The sequence below is a fragment of the Zingiber officinale genome, chromosome 8B (genome assembly GCF_018446385.1).
Source record: "Zingiber officinale cultivar Zhangliang chromosome 8B, Zo_v1.1, whole genome shotgun sequence".
NCBI classification, from domain to species: Eukaryota; Viridiplantae; Streptophyta; class Magnoliopsida; order Zingiberales; family Zingiberaceae; genus Zingiber; species Zingiber officinale.
Window position 1 is genome coordinate 30,184,806 of NC_056001.1, and position 22,458 is coordinate 30,207,263.

General features: G+C 37.3%; 2 protein-coding genes across 2 annotated transcripts; both read right to left on the reverse strand.

Moving 5' to 3' along the window:
* Window positions 1-10,581: 10,581 nt before the first annotated feature.
* On the reverse strand, window positions 10,582-12,077 carry LOC122013632. Its single transcript, XM_042569882.1, has 2 exons — window positions 12,026-12,077; window positions 10,582-11,285 (listed from the first exon to the last, which is right to left on the reverse strand). Exons 1-2 carry the CDS (start codon window positions 12,075-12,077, stop codon window positions 10,582-10,584), a joined length of 756 nt encoding a protein of 251 aa, XP_042425816.1.
* Window positions 12,078-14,158: 2,081 nt separating this feature from the next.
* LOC122017641 lies at window positions 14,159-14,765 on the reverse strand. Its single transcript, XM_042575308.1, has one exon. The coding sequence runs from the start codon at window positions 14,756-14,758 to the stop codon at window positions 14,411-14,413; it is 348 nt and encodes a 115-aa protein (XP_042431242.1). The 5' UTR covers window positions 14,759-14,765; the 3' UTR covers window positions 14,159-14,410.
* Window positions 14,766-22,458: the final 7,693 nt, after the last annotated feature.

Here is a 22,458-nt window from a genome sequence, read left to right on the forward strand (position 1 = left end):
ACCAGTCGACTGGTACTCTTTTTGGGCAAAAATCAGTCTTTTTTACCCACTTTCAGAAATGTGCCAAAAATTTCACAGACTTCCAAAAATTCCTAAATTTTGTGGAGATGTCTATTTTAACCTTGTCTACTTGGAAAAAATATATATAAAAATATATTTATTACAGATCTCAAGATTGATATAAAATTCAAAACTAGCTAAATGGTTCAATTGAACCTTGACCTAAAGTCCTAGTTTTGGCTTCCTCTTGATGTATCTGCCCATACTAAACCATGATGCATCCCTAGCATTGGTTTATATGGCATCTATACATCAAAAACTAATTTTCATGTAATATGACCCCAATGTCATATTTTCATACATGAAACTTAACCCAATTGTGTCAACCAACTATAATAGAGACTCAAATCCATCTCTAATCTCTTTGGCACATCTTGGTTAACTTGAGATCATTTACCATATGTCTCAAAGACTCTTTGAGCTCCCCCTTGAGCTCTTAATCTTAACCACCTCCCTAGGTGACTCATTTACTATGGCTAGGTCACTTCGGTGCACCTCGGGTGACACTTGACCTACAAAACTCACCTTCTTAACTTCAGACACATTGTCTTTGGTTAGTTTCTTCTTGTCCTTCACCTTGGACACCTCATCCTTGCCATAATTATATGTCACCCTAACATATTCCTTCTTATTGGCCTTGGATGACTTTCCCTTGTCCTTAGTCACATCTCCCATACCAATGTCATGTGCTACCTTAACACTTGACCTCCTTTTGGTCTTGGAAAATATTTTTATGTTTTCAAAGAGTAACTCCCCCTAAAAACATGGTCAAACTTCTATCATTGCACCAACAATGATTTGGGGTTCTTAAATAATTATGAAAACCAAAACTCGAAGTTTTGAGGTTCAAAATTCAATAATGAAACTAAACCTCAAACGAAACTTCACTTTGGTTTTTCTTAACCAATCCATACTTGTTTTCATCATGAAAACTCATGTAGACATTATTTAGGGTATACTTTATCAGGGAAAAATAGTTTTCTATGAAAATACTTCCTATTTTCAAAGATTGACACAAATTTGAAAACTCTTGAAAACTTCAATATTTTCTCCTAGTTTGTGTCTAACTTTCCAATGATGATTACTATCAAAAGATAGTCTTCACCAAAGTTTTTCAAAAGCATTTTGAAATTATTTTTAAAATCAATATCCAACTGTTGGGTTTTTCGGGCCGCAAAAACCGCTTTTTGCGTTGCGGAAACTCCGAAATTCCCATGCCACGGATCCGTGCGAAGAAATAAAATTTCATATACATGTTTTCTAAGCCTAGATCTACTTTAGATCTACAAGATAAAAAGGTTACCCTTGATGCGAAGCCCTTCGCTTAATCCCGCTTGTCCAAGGTTTGCCGGATCTCGAGAGTATCAAAGTAGATACTCCTCTATGTGTATCCACACAAGCAAGAGATGGAGAAAATCACACAAAAGGTGTGCTAGCACCTTTGATGGATTCGGCCAAAGAGGCGGAGAGGGAGAGAAGAAAGAGCTTTTGGAAGAAGATGGAGGTTACTCACCAAATGAAAAACTCCCAATAGAATTAAGTGGCCGACCACATTGAAAAGAAGGCTTTTAAACCTCCATGGGATACCAAGAGTCACAACTCTTGGTCTCCCTCATGAGGTGACACACACATGTGCTAGCCTTGATGATGTTACACATCATTATTGACCCACTTAATGTCAACTCACCAATGAGGTGACAAATGGTCAAGTCAAACTTGACAACTTCTCTCCCATGGTTGATCTAATCTAACCATTGGTTTAAGTCAATTTTAATTTAATGAATCTCTATTCATTGAATTAAATTAATTAAATGAGTCTAAGTCCAAATTAGACTCGCTTAACACATGAACCAAATTGAGTCCAACTCAATTAGCTCAATTTGGATTACTCTTAATCAAATTTGGTTCATCACATGAGCCTAATCCTTTAGGTTCATCAAATGAACCTAATCTCCATCTAATTATCCTTTGTGTGTGACCCTATAGGTTCTTATAACGTTGGCAATGCTCCTAAACCCATTTAGAAGCATAAGTAATGAGCGGTATCTAGCAACATATCATTACTACCCAAGTTATAAGAATGTTGAGATCCAACATCACCTTGTAACTACTAATTGTGACTCTTCACAATATATGACAAGTGTCCTTCTATCCTAGACATCTAGATTGATCAATATGAGGCATAGACCGTGTCATCCTCTAATCAATCTAAATCTTGAACTCCAAGTAGACTCATTCAATCAAATGAGCTCAATATCTCATATTGACTCATTTGGGCATGACCATGCACTTAGTGATCTCACTCTATCAAGAATATCGATGTCACTCCCGTCATATAGGAGGGATATATCTCATCTACATCACTCACATCCCTCCGCATAATTTGTTACATACCCAGTAATCGCCTTTATAGTCCACCCAGTTACGGGTGACGTTTGACGAAGCCAAAGTATGTAACTCCTTATGTAGGGAACCATGGTGACTTCAGGTCCAAGGATTAATAGTCATACTAATAGCCACATGAGAAAGTATATGACACTCATATAACGATCCATGATACTTTCTCATGACGGGTCATTCAGTATACATTCTCCAATGCATACACATGTGTCAACTTGATATCTCTATATCCATGACTTGTGAGATCAAGTCATCGAGTTAACCTACATGCTAGTCTCGTCGCATTAACATTGTCCCTGAATGTTAATACTTGACTAGAAATGATTAAGAGTAGTGTTCTCTATATCATCTCACTATCGATTCAACCAATCGATTGATATAGGTAAGAGCCTTCTACTCAAGGACGCTATTATACTTAGTAATTTGGCACCAATACAAGTAAGTATAATAACCAAAATAAATGTCTTTATTTATATACAAGAATATGATACAACGAGTCCATACAACAATCATCAAATTATTGACTCTAGGGCTCTAACTAACACCAACTACGTTCTTTGGGCTCAATGCACATGACTTGTACATTAGCTTTCCCAATGATTGGAAGACACATAACTATGTATTTTGATGAACCTAAAACTCAACAAGATGCACTAAATCAATATCTTGAGTTTTGTTCACCATCCTAACATCTCACTTGTATCTAATGTGTACTAAAACACATACAAGTCACCTTATGATTCTTTGTGAGATGTATATTTGTTTTTGTCCTAAACTAAAGGATCATGCATAACTATCTAGGCATTATGAGACTTATGATCATCCACCTAGGATGTCATTTGGCATAATCTCACTTGTTGGGCTCTTTACCATTCATAATAAATGTCTTTTGTCCTTAATTACAAGGAGATTAACATAATGCATGATGTTACATGGCATACATCAAAATGAGCAATTTAAAAAAAAAATGTTATATATAGCTACATGATGTATGTATGACATGACATGATATTTTTGTATTTTTCATACTAAAAATGAATGCAACACATGATGTCATGACATGTGATAAGCAATCAATCATGGCACTTTAGCATATATAAAATATACCTAGATAGACTATCTAAGTATCCTTAATCCCTTAGCTAAGCCTTTAAATTCTAATCCTAGATTACCTATTGAAGAAATGTCGCAACCCAACTTGGCATGTCTTTTAACCTTTCCTATTTGTGCCAATTGAAATTAAAAATTAAATCCCCAAATTTTGTTTGGCACATGTTACTCTCTCAAGGAGTAATCTTCTTAGATTTAAGACTTAGATTTGCTCTTAACTCTTAAAGAAATTATCTAAGTCCTAACTTGACATTTCTTTTGCTTTCCCAAGTGTGTCAATTTAATCTAATTTCAAATCCTCAAAACTTGGCACATTTTTGCTCTTCAAGGCTTAATCACATTTGATTAAAGCATGGATTTTCTCTTAATTCCTTAAAAAAGTATCAAAATTCTAACTTAATTTTTCTTATACTTTTCTAATGTATGCCAACTTGTATTAAGTTCAACTCTTCAAATTTTGGCACATATATTACTCTTTCAAAGAGTAACCCAATAATCTTTTTCATTTTCTAAGGTTAACAATAACCTTGAAAATGCTCTCAAGTATCAACTTTACAAATGTTGGATTAACTACCTTTCCAATTGGAGTTGACACTCTCTAACCCCATCTAGGGTGTAGAGAATATGCTCCTAGGAACCCAATACCTATTGGTGCTCCTTAGATGTTTTAGGTACTCACTAGGGATGACTTCCCTAGATACCTTCCTAAGGACCTTTCTAGGCTTCTTAGAAGCCTTGGTCACCTTTACTAGGTCACTTCTAGGAATAACTTCCCTTGTAACCTTCTTTGTGACTTTATTAGGCCTTTTTGGAGCCTTAGTCACCTTTACTAGATCAACTTTAGGGATGACCTCCCTTGCAACCTTCTTTGTGACTTTGTTAGACTTCTTAGAAGTCTTAGTCACATTTGTCTTGTCAAAAGTACTCTTAGGGATTCCTTCCCTAGTATCTTTGACTTGACCTCTACACTTAGGGTTGACCCCATAGCTATATGGAACCCTATGAAAGGAAGTCACATCCTCCTTGGCTTTAGGTTTGTATCTCAAACCCCTATTGCCATTGGATGACTCTTGTCTAGCTTTTTCTAGGTTATGCTCATTTTGACCCCTAAGCATGTTTTCCATTCTTGCTAAGGTCCTTTCTAAATTATCAAGTCTTGTCCTCAAGACTTGATTTTCACTCCATAAATCCCTAGATTTTGATTTTTCATTGAATCCTTGAGCATTTCTATTTTTAGGCATATATCTAAAATCCTTGGTGTTATTATCTAAGTTGTTATTTACCTTCCTAACCTTAGGTGTGGCAAATCTAGCATGAGGAGGAATATATTTATCCTTAAGGTTATCATGCCTCCTATTCTCATGATAAATAACAATAAGATATAAGAGTTATTTCTATCATGCTTTTTATCATGTGTCAACGGAATGGATTCATTAAACGATACCTTGGTTTTTACCTTGGAAGCTCCCTTCTTCTCCCACTTCTTCAAGTGCGCCAATTTCTTGAACTCTCCTCTCCTTGGGCACTTTGTGTGGTAGTGACCCCACTCACCACATGTAAAGCACCTAATGTGCTTCTTCTTCTCCTTCTTCTTCCTACAACTCACATTAGTTTCTAAATTAACTTTAGTGAGTTTAGGGTTTACCTCCTTTACCTTCTTGAGTGAAGGACACCTACTCTTGTAGTGCCCCATCTTACCACACTCAAAACATTTGATGTGGTCCTTTGTGCTCTTTTTGGTAGTTGAGGTGGAGGGTTGAGCTTCCAAGATCTCCTCTTCCTTGGATTTCCCTTCTTCCTCTTCACTTGAAGATGTGGATGATTCCACTTCTTCCTCCCTTGAAAATGTGGATGATACCTCCTCATCTTCCTTCCCCTCCTCAGATGTTAAACTCGTGTCAACATTCGATTGGTTCTTCTCTTCTTGGACCAATGAGTCATTTTCCTTGGGTTCCTCTTCTTCTTGGATTTGTGTTGGACTCTCATGAAGTGCAATTACCTTTTTCCAAAGGTCGTTTGCATTCTCATACTCACCTACACTCAAAATTATGTTAGAGGGTAATAGATTTAACAAAATTTTTGTTACCTTCTTATCCGCCTCCCTTGCTCCCTTTGTTTCTCGATCCAATATCGAGGTCGGATGCACTTCCCCTTTTTTTCCCTTTGTGTTGATACAGTCTGACCTGGCTGTTGTTTTGATGTTGACACGGATTTAAGTTTGTATCAGATGTTAATTAAACTCGGTTTGATTAATGATCAAGGTTGATCAAGTGGAAGGGAAAAGTCCAAGTTGGAAACTTGGCACGCGAAGTCGGAAAGGGCTCGGTAGCTCGTTCTCCGCACTAGGTCGGAGAGGGCTCGGTAGCTCGTTCTCTGGACCGGACGAAGTCGGAGAGGGCTCGGTAGCTCGTTCTCCGGACTAGGTCAGAGAGGGCTCGGTAGCTCGTTCTCTGGACCTGACGAAGTCGGAGAGGGCTCGGTAGCTCGTTCTCCGGACTAGGTCAGAGAGGGCTCGGTAGCTCGTTCTCTGGACCGGACGAAGTCGGAGAGGGCTCGGTAGCTCATTCTCCGGACTAGGTCAGAGAGGGCTCGGTAGCTCGTTCTCTGGACCTGACGAAGTCGGAGAGGGCTCGGTAGTTTGTTCTCCAAATTAGGTCAGAGAGGGACCTAAGTGGACATTCCATGGTACATTGGATCGGTCGGCAGACCGATCCAGTGATACATAAGACAGTGGATCGGTCGGCAGACCGATCCAGTGAAACTAAGTTTCCATGGATCGGTCTGGTGACCGATCAGGAAACACTCAGTAGCACACTGAGTGTAATCTGATCGGTCTGTAGACCGATCAGGAAACACTCAGTAGCACACTGAGTGTAATCTGATCGGTCTGTAGACCGATCAGGAAACACTCAGTAGCACACTGAGTGCAATCTGATCGGTCTTGGAGACCTATCAGGAGATGGTATTGCGAAGAGAAGAAGGCAGGGGATCGGTCGTGGAGACCGATCCACCTGCAGTCTGATCGGTCTCCACGACCGATCAGACAAGCTGCGGACCGATCAGGATATGTCCTGATCGGTCCATGGATCGGTCTGGTGACCGATCCACACACAATCAGATTTGTTCGCTATTTCTGCGATTCCTCCACTGCATTTGATCTGCCTGATTCATGTGATATAACCCTCTGTGCTGTTAGCTTTTGAGTTTGCAGGATCTCAGGTATCATTCCAAGCCTAATTTCAAATTAAGTCCATAAGAGGAATACGACAAATGACCTTTCTGCTGTGATTCGCGGCGCATGGTGCATTTAAAGCATCAACGGCTACTGGTGTGATCTGGCTGCGATCCGCTTGACTCCTGGTGATTGGTTCGAGCTCAGAAGACACCAGTGAAGACTGTGATTTCATTGGTGTGAGTTTAGAGAACCAGGTAAGGAGTAAGAGGGATTGGCTGCAGCGATGATTCTGTGCAGTTTGACCACGATCCGTGACAGCAGAGAACAGGGGCTTAAGAAGCAGTAAAAAGCGAGAGGAAAGTACAACAAGAAAGCAAGAAAGTGAAAAAAGAAAACAAAATGTTCTGTTGATCGTTGAGGTGTGCTAAGTTCTTGAGCTCTCGGGTGAGAAACTGCTATCTGTGAGTTCTCTGTTTCCACTGATCCTCGCGTGGTTGTAAGCGTTAGTTCATTCTTCTTTGCCACCGAGCTCTGTAAGTCTTGTGCTTTAACATATATATTTCTTGAGACTTTGTGGAGAGGTTACTCCACCGAGAAGGAGGATCTTTAGCCGGAATTTATCCGGGGTGCGATCTACCGAAGATCAGGGGTCGTCCACCTTACGGACACGCCGAGGAGTAGGGGCAAGTTATCCCCGAACCTCGTAAATCCGTGTGTTAGTGTGCTTGTTTCCTTTTTGTTTTAGTTTCCTAATTCCACTGTGCTAACAAGTTTCTTTGTAGAAATTTGTGTTTAAGTTTTTAAGAGGCTATTCACCCCCCCTCTAGCCATCTAAGATCCCAACACTTTGGAGGCTCAAATGGATCTTCCAATGCAACCCATTGGTTCCAATCCATTTGGAACCATGTTTCCAACCGCGTCCTCCAATAATTGAAGTCTTCTTTGTTGTACGGAGGTGGAATTCGGATATCCCATCCGAGCGGTCCTTCGGACTCCATCTTCTTCTTCCTCTAGCTTCTTGCTCTCTTGGCGGTTAGTCCGTAGAAGAGAAACCTGGCTCTAATACCACTTGTTGGGACCTTGACATCCGCTAGAGGGGGGTGAATAGCATCTCACCCAAATCGATTGCTTCCTATAATGTTAGTTCACAGCGAAAATACAAAAACAAATATTAACAAGAGAAAGCAAACCTAACACATTGATTTAACGTGGTTTGGAGATAAAGATCCTACTCCACGACTGTCTGTAAGGTGGACGATCCCGATCCGTAGGTGGATGACTCCTCGGAAAACCTCCAGCTATCTTAAGCTCCTTGTCGGTGGAGAAACCTCGCCACAAACACTTGAATACAAGCACACCGATCACACGAAGGCTTGAGAGACTCTAATAGGCTTTAACAAAGTCTATTTCGTCAACCATGCCCAAGCACCCCGAGCTCTATTAAATAGAGCTCGAGAGGAAAACACTAAGCTGTTTTCCCGCTACCAGTCGATTGGTCCTTTAAGTGAAGCTGACCGTTACCCAACGATCGACTACTAGTCGGTACTGCTATAGTATACCAGTCGACTGCTACAGTGTATTAGTTACCTGCTACAGTAACCAGTCGACTGCTACAGTGTCGCATATTGCTGCTACAGTGAAACCTAAGACCATAAGATTTCGCCCCGAGTACAATCACTCAGCACTCGTCCTCGCCCGACCAACCTAGACCTAGCCTTCTTCATCAGCCTCGCATCCCTCGGATGTCTCCCCATCCTTCATGTCTTGCCTTCTGGAGCTTCCTTTGGCCTTGTCCTTATTGTCGGGTCTTCCTTTGCCAAGAGGCTCCTCACCTCCGGGACTTCATCCATTGCCAAGTCACACTTGGACTTACGTTGTCAAGACTACATACTTGGACTTACACCGCCAAGACTCATCCTTGGACTTTTCTCCTCTGCCAATATTACACTTGGACTTTCCTTATTGTACCTGTATCCTGCACACTCACAATGCATATCAAATACAATAATAAACCTAACTTAAACTTTTGCCCAAACATAAAAACCTAGGGCACCTAGATTGCTCCAACACATTTTCCTCATGTTCTTGAAGTAATACTATGTAATCATCCGAAATAGTACTCCTCCTTTCTCTAGTGGACCTTCGTAAAGGCACTTGTTCTACATACACTGGTTCTTGAGGTTGTTGAGTTTGTTCTTCTGGGAGTTGATTAACAATGTCTTATTGTTCTGGTATTGCATCCTGATCACTGACAAGAATAAAATCCTGATTATTATTATAAGCAATCATAGGAATATAAATCATTTCCTCTTAAAGAATAGTGGGAATACATTCCTCCTCAAAGACAATGTTAGTTACTTTGTTCTTCCCCCCAAACTCAATATCCTCAAAGAACGTTGTTGTTCTCATCTCAAAGATGGTCTTTACTTTGGGATCATAAAACTTATAGTCCCGTGATCGCTCAGAATATCCAATAAAGTAGTTACTCACAGTTCTGGAGTCCAATTTCTTTTCATGTGGCCTATACGGTCTAGCCTCAGCTGGACATCCCCAAATAAGAAAATGTTTGAGACTTGGCTTTCGCCTTGTCCAAAGCTCAAAAGGTGTTTTAGTAGTTGCTTTAGTGGGTATTCGATTTAGAATGTAAGCTGTTGTCTTCAATGCTTCTCTCCAGAGTGACATTGGTAAGGTTGAATGACTAATCATACTCCTTACCATATCCTTAAGAGTTCGATTACGTCGTTTAGTTACACCATTCATGCCTAGTGAGCCTTGCATGGTGTACTGTGGGACGATTCCACACTCCTCTAGGTATTGAGCAAAAGGTCCTGGACGTTGCTCACTTGAACCGTCATATCTACTGTAGTATTCACCACCACGATCAGATCTAACTTTCTTAATTCTTTTGTCTAGTTGATTCTCAACTTCATCCTTAAATGATTTAAAACGTCCAATGTTTGAGCCTTCTCATAAATAAGAAATAGATATGCATAACGAGAATAATCATCAATGAATGATACAAAATATTGTTGACCATTCCAAGAAGGTGTTGGAAATGGTCCACAAACATCTGTATGTATCAATTCCAATACTTCTGTAGCTCTATATGCACCCCCTTTCTTTCTTTTGGTTTGTTCGCCCTTAATGCATTCAACACAAACATTTAGGTTTGTAAAATCAATGGAGTGTAAAATTCCATCCGATATAAGTCGTTCAACTCTATTTCTAGAGATGTGTCATAAACGTTTGTGTCATAAGGCACTTGAGTTTTCATGATTAAATTTACGCTTAATAACACATGATTCCGCATTCAGGGTTTTAATATAAGAAGCATTTGTATCAAGCATATATAGATTGTCAGAAATTATAAGTGAACCGGTTCTAATAACAATAGAATTAATAGATAAACTGAATTGATTGTTTCCAAACGAACAACAATAACCTAATTTGTCCAAAACAGAAACAGAAACCAAATTCCGTCTAAATGACGGTACAACAAAAGTATCTATTAAGTCTAAATAATAACCAGTGTTTAACAACAATCTAAAATTCACTATTGTTTCCACCTCAACCAACTTGCCGTCACCCATATAAATGTATCTTTCAGCATCAGTTGGCTTTCGATAGCTCAGACAACTCTGCATTGAAACACTGATGTTAGTAGTAGCACCAGAGTCTAACCATCAAGTGTTTCGAGGTACTGAAGCTAAATTTACTTCAGAACAAACTAAATTAAAAAATGTACCTTTTTTCGCACGCCAGGCATGATTCTTAGGACATTCTTTTTTGACATGATCAGGCTTGTTACAGAAGAAACAACCTTTCTTGTCTGTATCCTACTTTTGTTTCTTCACATAACGACCTTTAGTAGCCTCATTCTTTCTTTTCTTGCCCTTATCTTTAGGGGTGCTTGCCAAATAGGCACTTTCAGCATTGATTTGTTTCAACCTCTTTTCCTCTTGAACACAATATGAAATGAGCTCATTAAGAGTACATTTCTCTCTTTGACAGTTATAATTGATCTGAAATTGACTAAATTGGTTCGGAAGAGAAATAAACACTAAATGCACAAGCATGTCATCCGACAATTCAAGATTAAGTGCCTTTAATTTTGATGCAAGGTGGGACATTTCCATAATATATTCTCGAATATTTCCCTTGCCTTTATACTTCATGGAAATCAAGCTCTTCAAAATTGTGCTTGTTTCCGCCTTATCATTTTTGGCAAAGCGCTTTTCAATCTCATCGAGATATTCCTTAACTTTGGTGACACTATGAGACACTGCACCCCTAAATGCCTCAGGTATACCGCGCTTGATGATCATAAGACTCATACAGTTAGAGCGATCCCACTTCTCATATTTAGCCCTCAGTTCAGAGGAACTAATATCTGTAGGAGCAGTGGATTGCTCTGTCCTAAGCGTAAGATCTAGATCCATGCAGCCAAGAACAATTAAAATGTTCTCCTTCCAATCCTTAAAATTTGTACCATTAAGGATCGACATTGAACTTAAGTTAACAGAAATAGTAACAACACTTGCTGAAAAAAGAACACAAGAATTATAATATAAATAACATGCTCATTTTGAATCAATTAAAATAAATGATAAATCTCATCTAAAGATATTTAGTGCGATAACAAATCAAGTCTTTGGACAGTAATATTATTTGTAAGTGGTACTTTTGTTGTAATAATCAAACACTAACAATAATGCATGACAAATAATAAACTTATCTTTGGATCGATTTATTACATGCATGAAACATAACAAATAAAAAAACCTGATAATTTTTGTTAATGTATATTTGTTAAGTATAAATTTTCCTTTGGGTCGATTAATACTCATATAAATATACACATTTACACTTTATTTAATACCTCAATAATATCTCAATATTTCAAATAAAATTAAATTCAAATAATAAAAGTTGACATATAATTCAAATTTAATTTAATTTAAAATAATAGATATTAATAAACCCCATATAATCTAATTAAATTAATAATATAAAATAAATTGATTATTTAATTCAAATAATAAATTTAATGGATTATCATTTAATAGGATAAATTATATTACTTATGTATAATATTTCGATTCCTCAGCGAAACATGCACCAATTGTTTTTATTTTTTTAATTATTTTTAATGTCAAAATTCAAAAATATCAAAAGTTGGCAAAAACGATTTCTTCCTAAATGTGGCCTCACTCCACGTTCCACGTAAGTGGCCAGCAGGCCATGTACGTGGCCTTTGGTTTTTTTTTTTTTTCTAAAAACCATTTACGAAGAAACGAACTGTTTCTTCGTCAGCTTCGTCACACGCATCCATGTCGCACAAACTGACACAACCACAGTTGCTGACCACGACAACCAACCGACTGGATATCGGGATAGTCAGCGGCCCTTTCTAGCGTCGGACGCCGATCATGAAATAGTGAGAGGCGGCCATGGCCAACTCACCGGCCAACTATAACGCTTTATTCTGTCTCAAAAAACTACCTCCAACATGATGTTGTTGCCGGTGGCACAATGTTGGTCATATGCGCTCGCTCGCAATGAGCAGAAAATGTGAGAAGCGGCGTTTAGCATGTTGTCTGTCATCTTGGATGTCGTCGCCGGCCTAGGAAACCGATTGCAAGCAACCTCCTATGACACTTTCCTTTCCCCGGTGGAATTTGCGATGCTATCGCAAATTTTTCCAACCGATTGCGACACAGAATAGTACCGAAAATCGCGATGAATAAAATCGCAACATGATATATCATGAACCAAAACCGAGATTGCACAAAACAAAACTTTGTACCCAAAATAAAAATTTTCCTTAAGAATAATAGAAGGCTCTGATACCAATTGATAAAAAAATTGGGTTGAGAAATCTCAACACAAAACTTATGCATTCTATTCAATTCTTAAGAAATTATAAACGGAATAGATAAAATTACGGAAGCGTACCAGAATTCATAGCATGCAATCGATTTTGGGCAAGATATTCAATTTGCAGATCTTCCTTAGTATCCAGAGAGTTTTGTCGATGAAGAAACAATACAAAAGTATCATCTGCAGATTGGGACTATAACTCTTATTTATAGAAACATAAATTTACCTATTTCTAATTTGACCCCTCAATAAATTAGAAATTGTACATGGTATCCATATTAATTTATTCATAATAATTAAACCCTTAAGTCATATTCCTTAATTGTAAACTTGATCCCATTAAATTATGACTTATTTAATTGATTACATTATATATTTATAATTATAATTATGATCAACAATGACATCCATCCATACGATCACACAACTCATTTTATATCTCACAATATATATATGATGGGTTATCATTTCTTATCGCATTGTGAATACAATCAATAAACTCTTTAAGGCATTAGGAAGTCTTCTTCGACAATCTAACCATCATAAAAATAGTTGCGTTGTGTTCTTCTTTCCCCTAGAATCTGATCGATAGCAACACATACGCTATCAAACAAACAGTCATAGGAATGGTTGTGCCTACGGGCATGGCGATCCATCGGTGCTACGAGTCCACACCCTTGTCGAGAAAGCAGGGATGAATGGAATGACCATCAATGGTTAATTGGTGGAGATGATGAAGCAAAAGGGAGCTCCACTAGATCGAACTCGATCACCTCGAGAGGGTGCCTAGAGTTGCTACTAGGCTAGGCTAGGCTAGCTGGTTGCTATTTATTAATTGTTGCTCTCCATCGCCCGATCGAGCAAGCTCATTGTCATCCTCCACCTCTCCCTCTGAGGTATATCAATCAACATGGAGCTTTTAATGATTGTGTTTACTTGGAAGGTTAAATTCTTCTTATTTTTCTTCCCCATTCAATCTCCAAATCAGGTAGAAATGGACTGAAATGGATATCGAAAAGGAAAGAGATAAATTGAAAGAAGAAAAAAATCAATTCTATTCATTTTATGTTATTTTCTTTTCATAATTTATCTTGGAAAGGAATAAAAGGAAGGAAGGAATTTAATTCGGTCTAATTTTACTATTTTATTTCGGTCCAATAAATAAATAAATAAATTCTGTATAATTAGGGAAGAGGAAGAAATGCAATTATGTATAACATGGAAATGAATTTAAGAGGTTAACAAACACACACAAAAATAATAATAATAAACTAAAAAAGAATAATTTAATTTCTTTCTTTCTTTCGATCAAATTAAAGGCTAAATTTTAATTAAAAGAGACGAAAAAAAATTTGAATCCCTACCCTGGAAGGGGTAAATCACAGAGGCCTATTCAGCCTTGGGTTCAAGTATCAACTCGGCTATCGGGAAAAGAAATCTACTATTGGTACCCTAACAAAGTTGGAAATTTGAATGCTGTGCTCAAAAAGAGCGATTTCTTTGAGCAAATATGCACCCAATGACGAGATCGAAGCAGGCAAGATAAGAAAAAGGGGGAAATGAATCGAAATCTAGGCGCCGATCGAAAAATAAAATTAAAAAATCTACAGTTCTAACCATTAGTCATCGATCCTGTTGATTGCGATCGAAATATTCAGCAAAGTTGGAACTCTGGATGATATCCCCAACTCAAGAGAGCGATTTCATTGGTCAAATATGTACACGGTGACGAGAAACCTCGACTCATGCAAGACGAGATAAAAGGGGCGAAACGAACCGGTAACCCTAATCGGCGATCCTCGCGATTCTGAATCCGCACTTGACGGGCGACGCGGGGGGCTTTGACAGATCGCCGGATCTCCGCCGCAGCATCATCCGCATGCCGTCGGCGACCTTGGTGGCCGGATTGGAGTTGGACGATTTCCTGCAGAAGGACATGTGGTCGGTGATGGCGTCCCGGAGAAAGCCGGGTGAGCTCCGCCGCTGCCGCCTGCTGAGCTCGTCGCGCACGGCCTCGGCGCAGAGCCCGCAGAGCCACTTGCCGTCGAAGTCGGCCTTCACGCTGCCGATGTACTCCAAGGTGCAGTCCTCGCGCAGGCCGCAGCAAGCGCACTTCGCCGACTCGATCGCCATTGCTGCTGCTTCTGCCCAGAGAAGGATTGCGGCTTTAGAGGGGAGGTCGCACATTTATAGCGTTGAAATGAGAGAACATTCACGTTGACCCCTCAATTTATCTAAAATTATTATAACTTCCTGTATATTAAAAAAGAAAATTTTCATTTCCACAATTTTTATAAGGTTTTTATAATAATAATAATTAAAAAAGCCTCAATTTATTTTTAATCAAAAAAGGAAGATATTCGACATATCTTAATTTGTCATCTGGTCTCCTATTCGAAGACATCCTTAATTGCTATGCTACTTATCTAGATTTGTATCATTATCATCAATTAAATCTTGTTATGACTTAAGTAGCATAGACGACTAAACACTCTACCGATCGATATCAAAAATTAGATGAAAATAAAAAATTAAGTTTAATAAGTATGAAACTAGTAGAGTTGAGTTGATTTTATATTAACTTAGCTTGATTTTTAATAAGTTATCCATAGTAAATTGAAAAGGTGGGTTAATACGTGAATTAAACCTCATTAAATGATTTAATACATGTTGTATGGAGAAGGTTTAAGCTATTCGATATGTATTGCATGTGTAGATTGAATAATTAGGTCCATTAACATAGATGAGATTGTTAATGGATTTTGATTTCACGATGGATGGTCCTTATAAAATGAGCATGGGCAAGAAGTCTGATTCAAATTGGTCACGCTTAAATCGAAGTTTCTTCTTCTTTCTCTTAACTTCCCCATTAAGATGGGGATTTCAATTGTCGCCTAACTTGTGGAGAAGATTCTTTGTCGTGCTTGCAGGAACTTTATCGACCGGGATTTCAATTGTCGCCCAACTCTTGGAGAAGATTCTTTGTCGTGCTTGCAGGAACTTTATCGGCCGGGATTTCAATTGTCGCCCAACTCTTGGAGAAGATTCTTTGTCGTGCTTGCAGGAACTTTATCGAGCGACCAATAAGACATAATAGCATTAGCTTTGAACTCAGGTCCACCCACTACAAAAAAAAAAAAAAAAAAAAAAAAAAAAAGTCATTTAGGATGAATTTAGCAACGAATTTCAAAAAAAAATTCGTTGCAAAATACTTTTGCAACGAAATTTGTGAGGAAAAAATATTCGTTGTAAATCAGTCTTCCCTAAATATAGCGATGAAAAAATGACCGATTTTGCCACAAAAAAAAATTTATCCCAAACTTCTCTTCAACCGAAAATCTATTTTTTGCAACGAAATTCTAAATTCATTGCAATCTTCAACGAAATCAAAATTTGTTGCAATATGCAACGAAAACTGAATTCGTCGCAATTGACAATGAATTTTAATATTCGTTGTAAATTGCAACGAATTCAGAATTTCGTTGCAAATCTAAGAAAAATTCTGAATTCGTTGTGGATCTACAATGAATTTAGATTCGTTGCAGATCTGCAACAAAAATTGAATTCGTTGTAGATCGGTAACAAAAACTGAATTCGTTGCAAATTTACAAGGAATCTGGATTCGTTATAGATTTGCAACGAATTAAATTTTCATTGCATATTGCGATAAATATTAATTTTTGTTACAAAATTTTGATAAAAATAGTACATTACAATAAATTTGCAACAAATCATTTTTTGTCGCAAAATTCGTTGCAAATAGTAATAAAATTATCAATAATTTTTTCTTTTTTGGTATTTATCATATATACATATGCTTAATGCAACAAAATTAAATTATCACACGAATACATCAAAAATCAATACAAACACAACAATATAACCCAAAACATTCATCATCACAAATATATCCAAACATGTTCCATATCTCCAAATACAACTAACAAACAATATGTTTATCAACCAAGTTTCAATACAACATATGACTAACAACTAATCAAGTTTTAGAATAGTCAAAAATACAACAACAAAAATAAATACAACCAAGTTAGAACAAAATAATATCTAACAATCTCATAGTCTCAAAACCAAGGAAAGATAAAATAGATAATTACTTAATAAATCATTCTCATTCCAATATTCTTCTGCTACCTGCATCAGAAAATAAACAAATAAAAAGTATCATTTTTAACAAAATGAAAATCCTATAAACTAACAAAAAATAAATATGTAAAGACTTACTTATTTTTACATGGATTTCCAATCATAATCTCACCAAAAACAAAATAGTAGTACTAATTAAAAAAATATAAAAATGAAGGTTTTTAAATCTCTATAAAATAAAAAATACTAAGTACAAACATTCATGCAATATCGTCGTCGTCCTCGGCGGCATCATCACAGTACCAGGAGGAATATAACTTGGACCAGAGCTAAATTGCTGAAATTGCCGCATAAGAAATTCTTGTTGTCAGCGCATTGCTATTATATCCTAATCCCTTTGTGAGTTTTGTTGTTGTATTTCTTGAATTTGCTGATCACTAGAGTTCTTCTGTGGGTCTTGGAGTGCTTGGATATAACATGGAGTCCCCTCTCCAATAGTTATTCACAATTTGATTATTTTCGCGAATAACACTTACAGAATTTTTAAAGCTATCATAAAGTTACAAATAAACAACGTTAAATAATTACGAAGGTTGAAAAATTATAATATTTTTAGTACTTATGAGTCTCCCAAAGGAACTATATACGATCGAGTGTCAATAATCTCAGCAGATGAGTGTCTGGCGGGTATCGACGACTGATGTGGAGAAGGTGAATGGGAAGGTCCTGTCGACGAATGGAGTGGGGAAGGTGAATGAGATGGTCCTATCGGCGACTGGCCATGTGAAGGTCCTACCGGCGACTGGCCATGCGAAGTTCCTGCCAACGACTGACCATGTGAAGGTCTTGCCTAAGGGGGGGCCGTAGGTACCGTGCTAGGAGGCGGTGAATCAGTCTGGCCAGTGCTAAACCTCTGTCGTCTATGGCCACCCCGTCGAAACTGACAACCAAAAATCAAAATTAAAATAAAGTAAATAAAAATTTTATGCTTAATGAAGAACAAATATAAAATATTATCATATGCATAATGAAGATTTGAGAGTGCAAGAATATGCAACGATAATGTCACCTCTACTAATCAATAGGAAAAAGATACACAACATAAATAGATAAAATATATAAAGTCAATAATATGACAGTATATAAACGACTAATTGAGCTATAAATTTTATAAATTTACATAAAAAGTTAAATTTAATCATAAAAAAACTTACCTTACATGTCAAAAATGATCCTCATCCTCCTCCTCATCATCGTCGTCGTCATTGTCGTCGTCGTCATCATCATCATCATCATCATCATCATCATTCTCATGAAATTCACTGACATCCACGTTTATCACTACGCCACTAGGATCTCGTAACATTGGAATAATATATTCCTAGGTCTGAAATATATTTATAACTTTCTCTTGTTGATATGCAATGTCTTCCCAACGTTCCTCAATTTTTTTTCCGACTTTCGTTTTACAAACAGACCACCAGTCAATTTTATCATGTTTCAAACTAGGATATGAAGCATAAAAAACTTGAATCGCTTGTTGTGCCAAAATAAATGGTTCATATCTCTTATACAATCTTTTATGATTTATTTCAATCAAATTATATCGTGGATGCACCTTCATCCCTCTGACAGGATCAAACCATCGACACATAAATAAGATAACTTGTATTTCTGGGCCAGGGTATTCTAGATCTATAATTTCATCCAGAAAATCATAAAAATTATTGCTTGCACCTCTATCGGTGGATGACTCAACACATACCCCACTATTCATTGTAGTCTTCCCTTTACCATATTCTTGAATATGAAAATTATATCCATTTATGAAATAAGCTGGCCAAGTGCGTACCATTGCTTTTGGACCCCATGACAGATGGAATAGTGATTCTTGGTCAAGGTAAGCTTGATTAGCATAAACCTAAACTCAAATGAATATGTTATTCATTTAAAAGTTAAGATATATGTAGACCAAATTTAGGTAAAACTACTTACATATGATTTGAACCATGATGCAAATTATTGATCGCAGAAGCGTCCAAACTCTAGTGTTGGCATTTCAAAATATAAATTTTGGAAAAATCCTATTATAAAAAATTGAATTATAACACTAATAATTTACGACATAAGGAAAACAATAGAAATTATATACTAACTCGGAATATGATAATACTTCTGGACAATTAAGAAAAATATATGTTTAGGTTGTCTGCCATTCTTGATCAATTAAGTATCTCTGCTTACATGAGCCACTTGGTCGACCGAGATAGTTAAAAATTGAGAATGAGTTCAAATTTGGATCAATAGGACCTTCATCATTTCTTCCCGATCTCCGTCTTTTAGTCTGAACGTGAGACTCAAAATAATATGATGCAAAAGTTGTTACTTGCTCCATAATGTATGCATTAACAATAGAGGCTTCAACATTTGCCTTATTTTTGACTTTTTTCTTCAAATGATATAAAAATCTGATTATAATATAGTAATTAGTATTGATATTAATATAATAAAAATTTATCAATTTTTATGCATTAATAACAAAAAATAGAAGATGCAAATTATACAATTCAAATGGATACATCCATAAAAAATGAACAAGTCCTCCAACTTTAGCCTCATATGGTAAGTGAACCAAAAGATGTTCCATTGAATCAAAAAAAGTAGGTGGAAAGATCCTTTTTAAATTACACAAAATGATTGGAATGTCTCTCTCTAACTTCTCCATATGTGAATGTGTCAAAACTGTTGAGCAAATATCATGAAGGAAAATACTTAACTCCGTAATAGCACCCCATACAAAATTTGGTAGGAGTTCCTTAAAAGCAATAGGAATTAATCTTTCCATGAATATATGACAATCATGACTTTTCAAACCAATTAATTTGCATTCTTGTATATCAACACATCTTCCAAGATTATAGACATACCCATTAGGAAATCTCAATGATTTCAACCATTCACAAACAACACGTCTTTATTCTTTATTCAATGTATAAACTGCTTTCGGCTTTGATCCCCTGCTACTTTCATCCACATCAAGAGTAGGTCGTCTACAAATGAGTCGCATATCCTTTCTTGCATTCAGATTGTCTTTTGTTTTTCTAATGATATCCATCACTGTATTTATAAGATTATCAAAATATTTTTTCAATATGCATTACATCGAGATTATGACGAATCATATTACTATACCAATATGGTAAATCCCATAATATACTTCGTTTATTCCATTTATGTGTACTTCCATATTCAGATGTTGTATCATGTGGCTCTTCAATAATAGATGGAAACTGAAGTACTCTGTACCAAATATCTTGACCTGTCAATCTTAATGGTGGAGGCGTTCTTTCAATTCTATTTCTAGTGATTTCATCTTTATTCCTTCTGAAATTATGATTTAGTGGTAAAAATTATCTATGACAATTAAAATAACTCGGCTTCTTCCCATGTTTCAATCTGATCGACTTTGATCACTCTATACATATTGGGCATCCTAAGATTCTAACAGTACTCCAACCAGACAGCATACCATAAGTTGGAAAGTCATTTATGGTCCAAAGAAGAGCAGCCTTCATTACAAACATCTGATTAGTATGAACGTCATATGTAGGAAAACCTTCATCTCATAGTTGTTTTAGCTCTACAATCAATGGTTGCATATAAATATCTATTAACTTCTTCGGATTTTGCGGGTCAGACACAACCAATGTTAAAAATATATACGGTGTTTTCATGCACATCCCAGGCGGAAGATTATATGGAGTTAATATAACTGGCCAACAAGAATATTGTCTTCCTGATTTACCAAATAAGGCAAATTTGTCAGCACATAGACCTAACCTAATGTTTCTAGCCTCCTTCGTAAATTCAGGATATGTCCTCTCAAAACTTTTCCAGGCCTCTGATCTGATGGATGACACTTTAGCCCATCTTCTGTTCGATGATTTGCATGCCAAGTCATGTGTTCTGTAGTGGTCTTTGATGCATAAAGCTTTTGTAACCTAGGAGTTAAAGGCAAATAAAATAACCGAATGTATGATTTATGTCGTTATTGACTCCTTTTGGTGCTCTTGTATCTATCTTGATTACAAAATTTACAAACAATTGCATCTACATCATCTCCCCAATATAGCATACAACCACTTCTGCAAACATTAATTCTTTCCACCGGAAGACCTAATTCTTTCGTAAGTTTTTTCATACTGTAAAAATCATTAGGAAGTATATTATCATGAGGCAATGCCTCTTCAAAAGTTTGAACAATAGTATTAAAATAATCTTCCGACAGATTAAACTCTGCCTTGACATTCAATAATCTTGCGGTGAATGATAATTTCGTGTGATTGTCACAACCATCCCATAATGGTTCATCTGTAGTACTCAATACTTCCTGAAATTTGAGATATATTTCATTATTTGCAATTTCATTGACACCTGGTACTTGTACCTCTTCTAACGGTGATGCATATGTATTAAACATTTGCTCAACTGTTGGAGGGCAACTAGAACTGGCACAATGTGATTCAAGAATTAAATTTGGACTCGTTGCATCAAATATCATTCTCTGATATGAATTTAGTTGATTATAATCACGTTGATCCCTAGAGACTTATATATTGTGCCCATAATTATCCTCATCAAATATGAATGGTTCATCATGACATGCCCAATTATAATAATTCGGAGTAAAACCAAATCTATAAAGATGCTCTGAAACTTTACTAGACGGTAAAAATTTACCATTATGACACTTTCTACACGGACATCGTATCTAATTACCATCCATAAACTCAACATTACTAGATGCAAAATTTAAAAACTGTCTCAACCCAATGATAAACTCATCAGTTAAACCGCGATGTTCGGGTAAATTTTTATTATACATCCAACTTCTTTCATTCTGCATTTTACCCATCTCCAATAAATTACATTAATAAAAACTCCTAGATAAAACACTAATGATTAATACGCACTTAGTTCACATACAAATAGAATTAAAACTATTCATATAATAAAGAAAAATATATCATTCCTATATTATTCTATCTCTATCAAAATATATTAATCCAACACGAATACTATCATTATAAAAGGAGTATCTCCAAGCAACGTCAAATACAAACCTACAAAAACAACAATATAAAATTTACAATTAAATATAACAGTTCACAATTTACCAAATATAATCTTGCTAGCTAGTAGATAAGATAATGCTGGCCACGACCACCAGAGGACCGCTACGCCCGCAAAGGGACCACCTAGGCCGGTGGAGGTCGCTAGCAACCAAGCCAACCCTGGCCAAGGCCGACAGCGGGCAGCCAAGGCCAATGGAGGCCGCCAACGGCGGAGCCACCCGGCAAAGGTCGGTCTCGACTGCTGGCGACCACTGGAGGAAGGAAATAGTAACCCACTGCAACTTGTGGCAGCCTCAGGCGATCGCTGGAGGAAGGAAAATGATCTGTGGCCGCTGGCGGCCTTAGGCGATCGCTGCCAACGGTCGCGCGAGGTCTCCAACGGCCATGCGAGGCCTCTAGCGGCCGGGCGAGGCCTCCAGCGGCCGCGCGACGCCGCCAGCGGCCACATGAGGCCTCCAGTGGCCACGCGACGCTTGGTGCGGCCATGCAACGCCTCTATCGGCCACGCGCGGCCGCCAACGGCCGCGCAACTCGGCCAACGGCCGCACGAGGCCTCCATCGGTCGCGCGACTCCACCAGCGGCCACGCGATTCC

Bases quoted from the DNA above. Each gene is read 5' to 3' on its own strand.
- LOC122017641 (XM_042575308.1), bottom strand. From the start codon at position 14,758: ATGGCGATCGAGTCGGCGAAGTGCGCTTGCTGCGGCCTGCGCGAGGAC.
- LOC122013632 (XM_042569882.1), bottom strand. From the start codon at position 12,077: ATGGATGCGTGTGACGAAGCTGACGAAGAAACAGTTCGTTTCTTCGTA. The intron at 11,286-12,025 runs GTTTTTAGAAAA...TTCTTTTTTCAG, and splicing joins AGTTCGTTTCTTCGTAAATG to CAAGTGTTGTTACTATTTCT.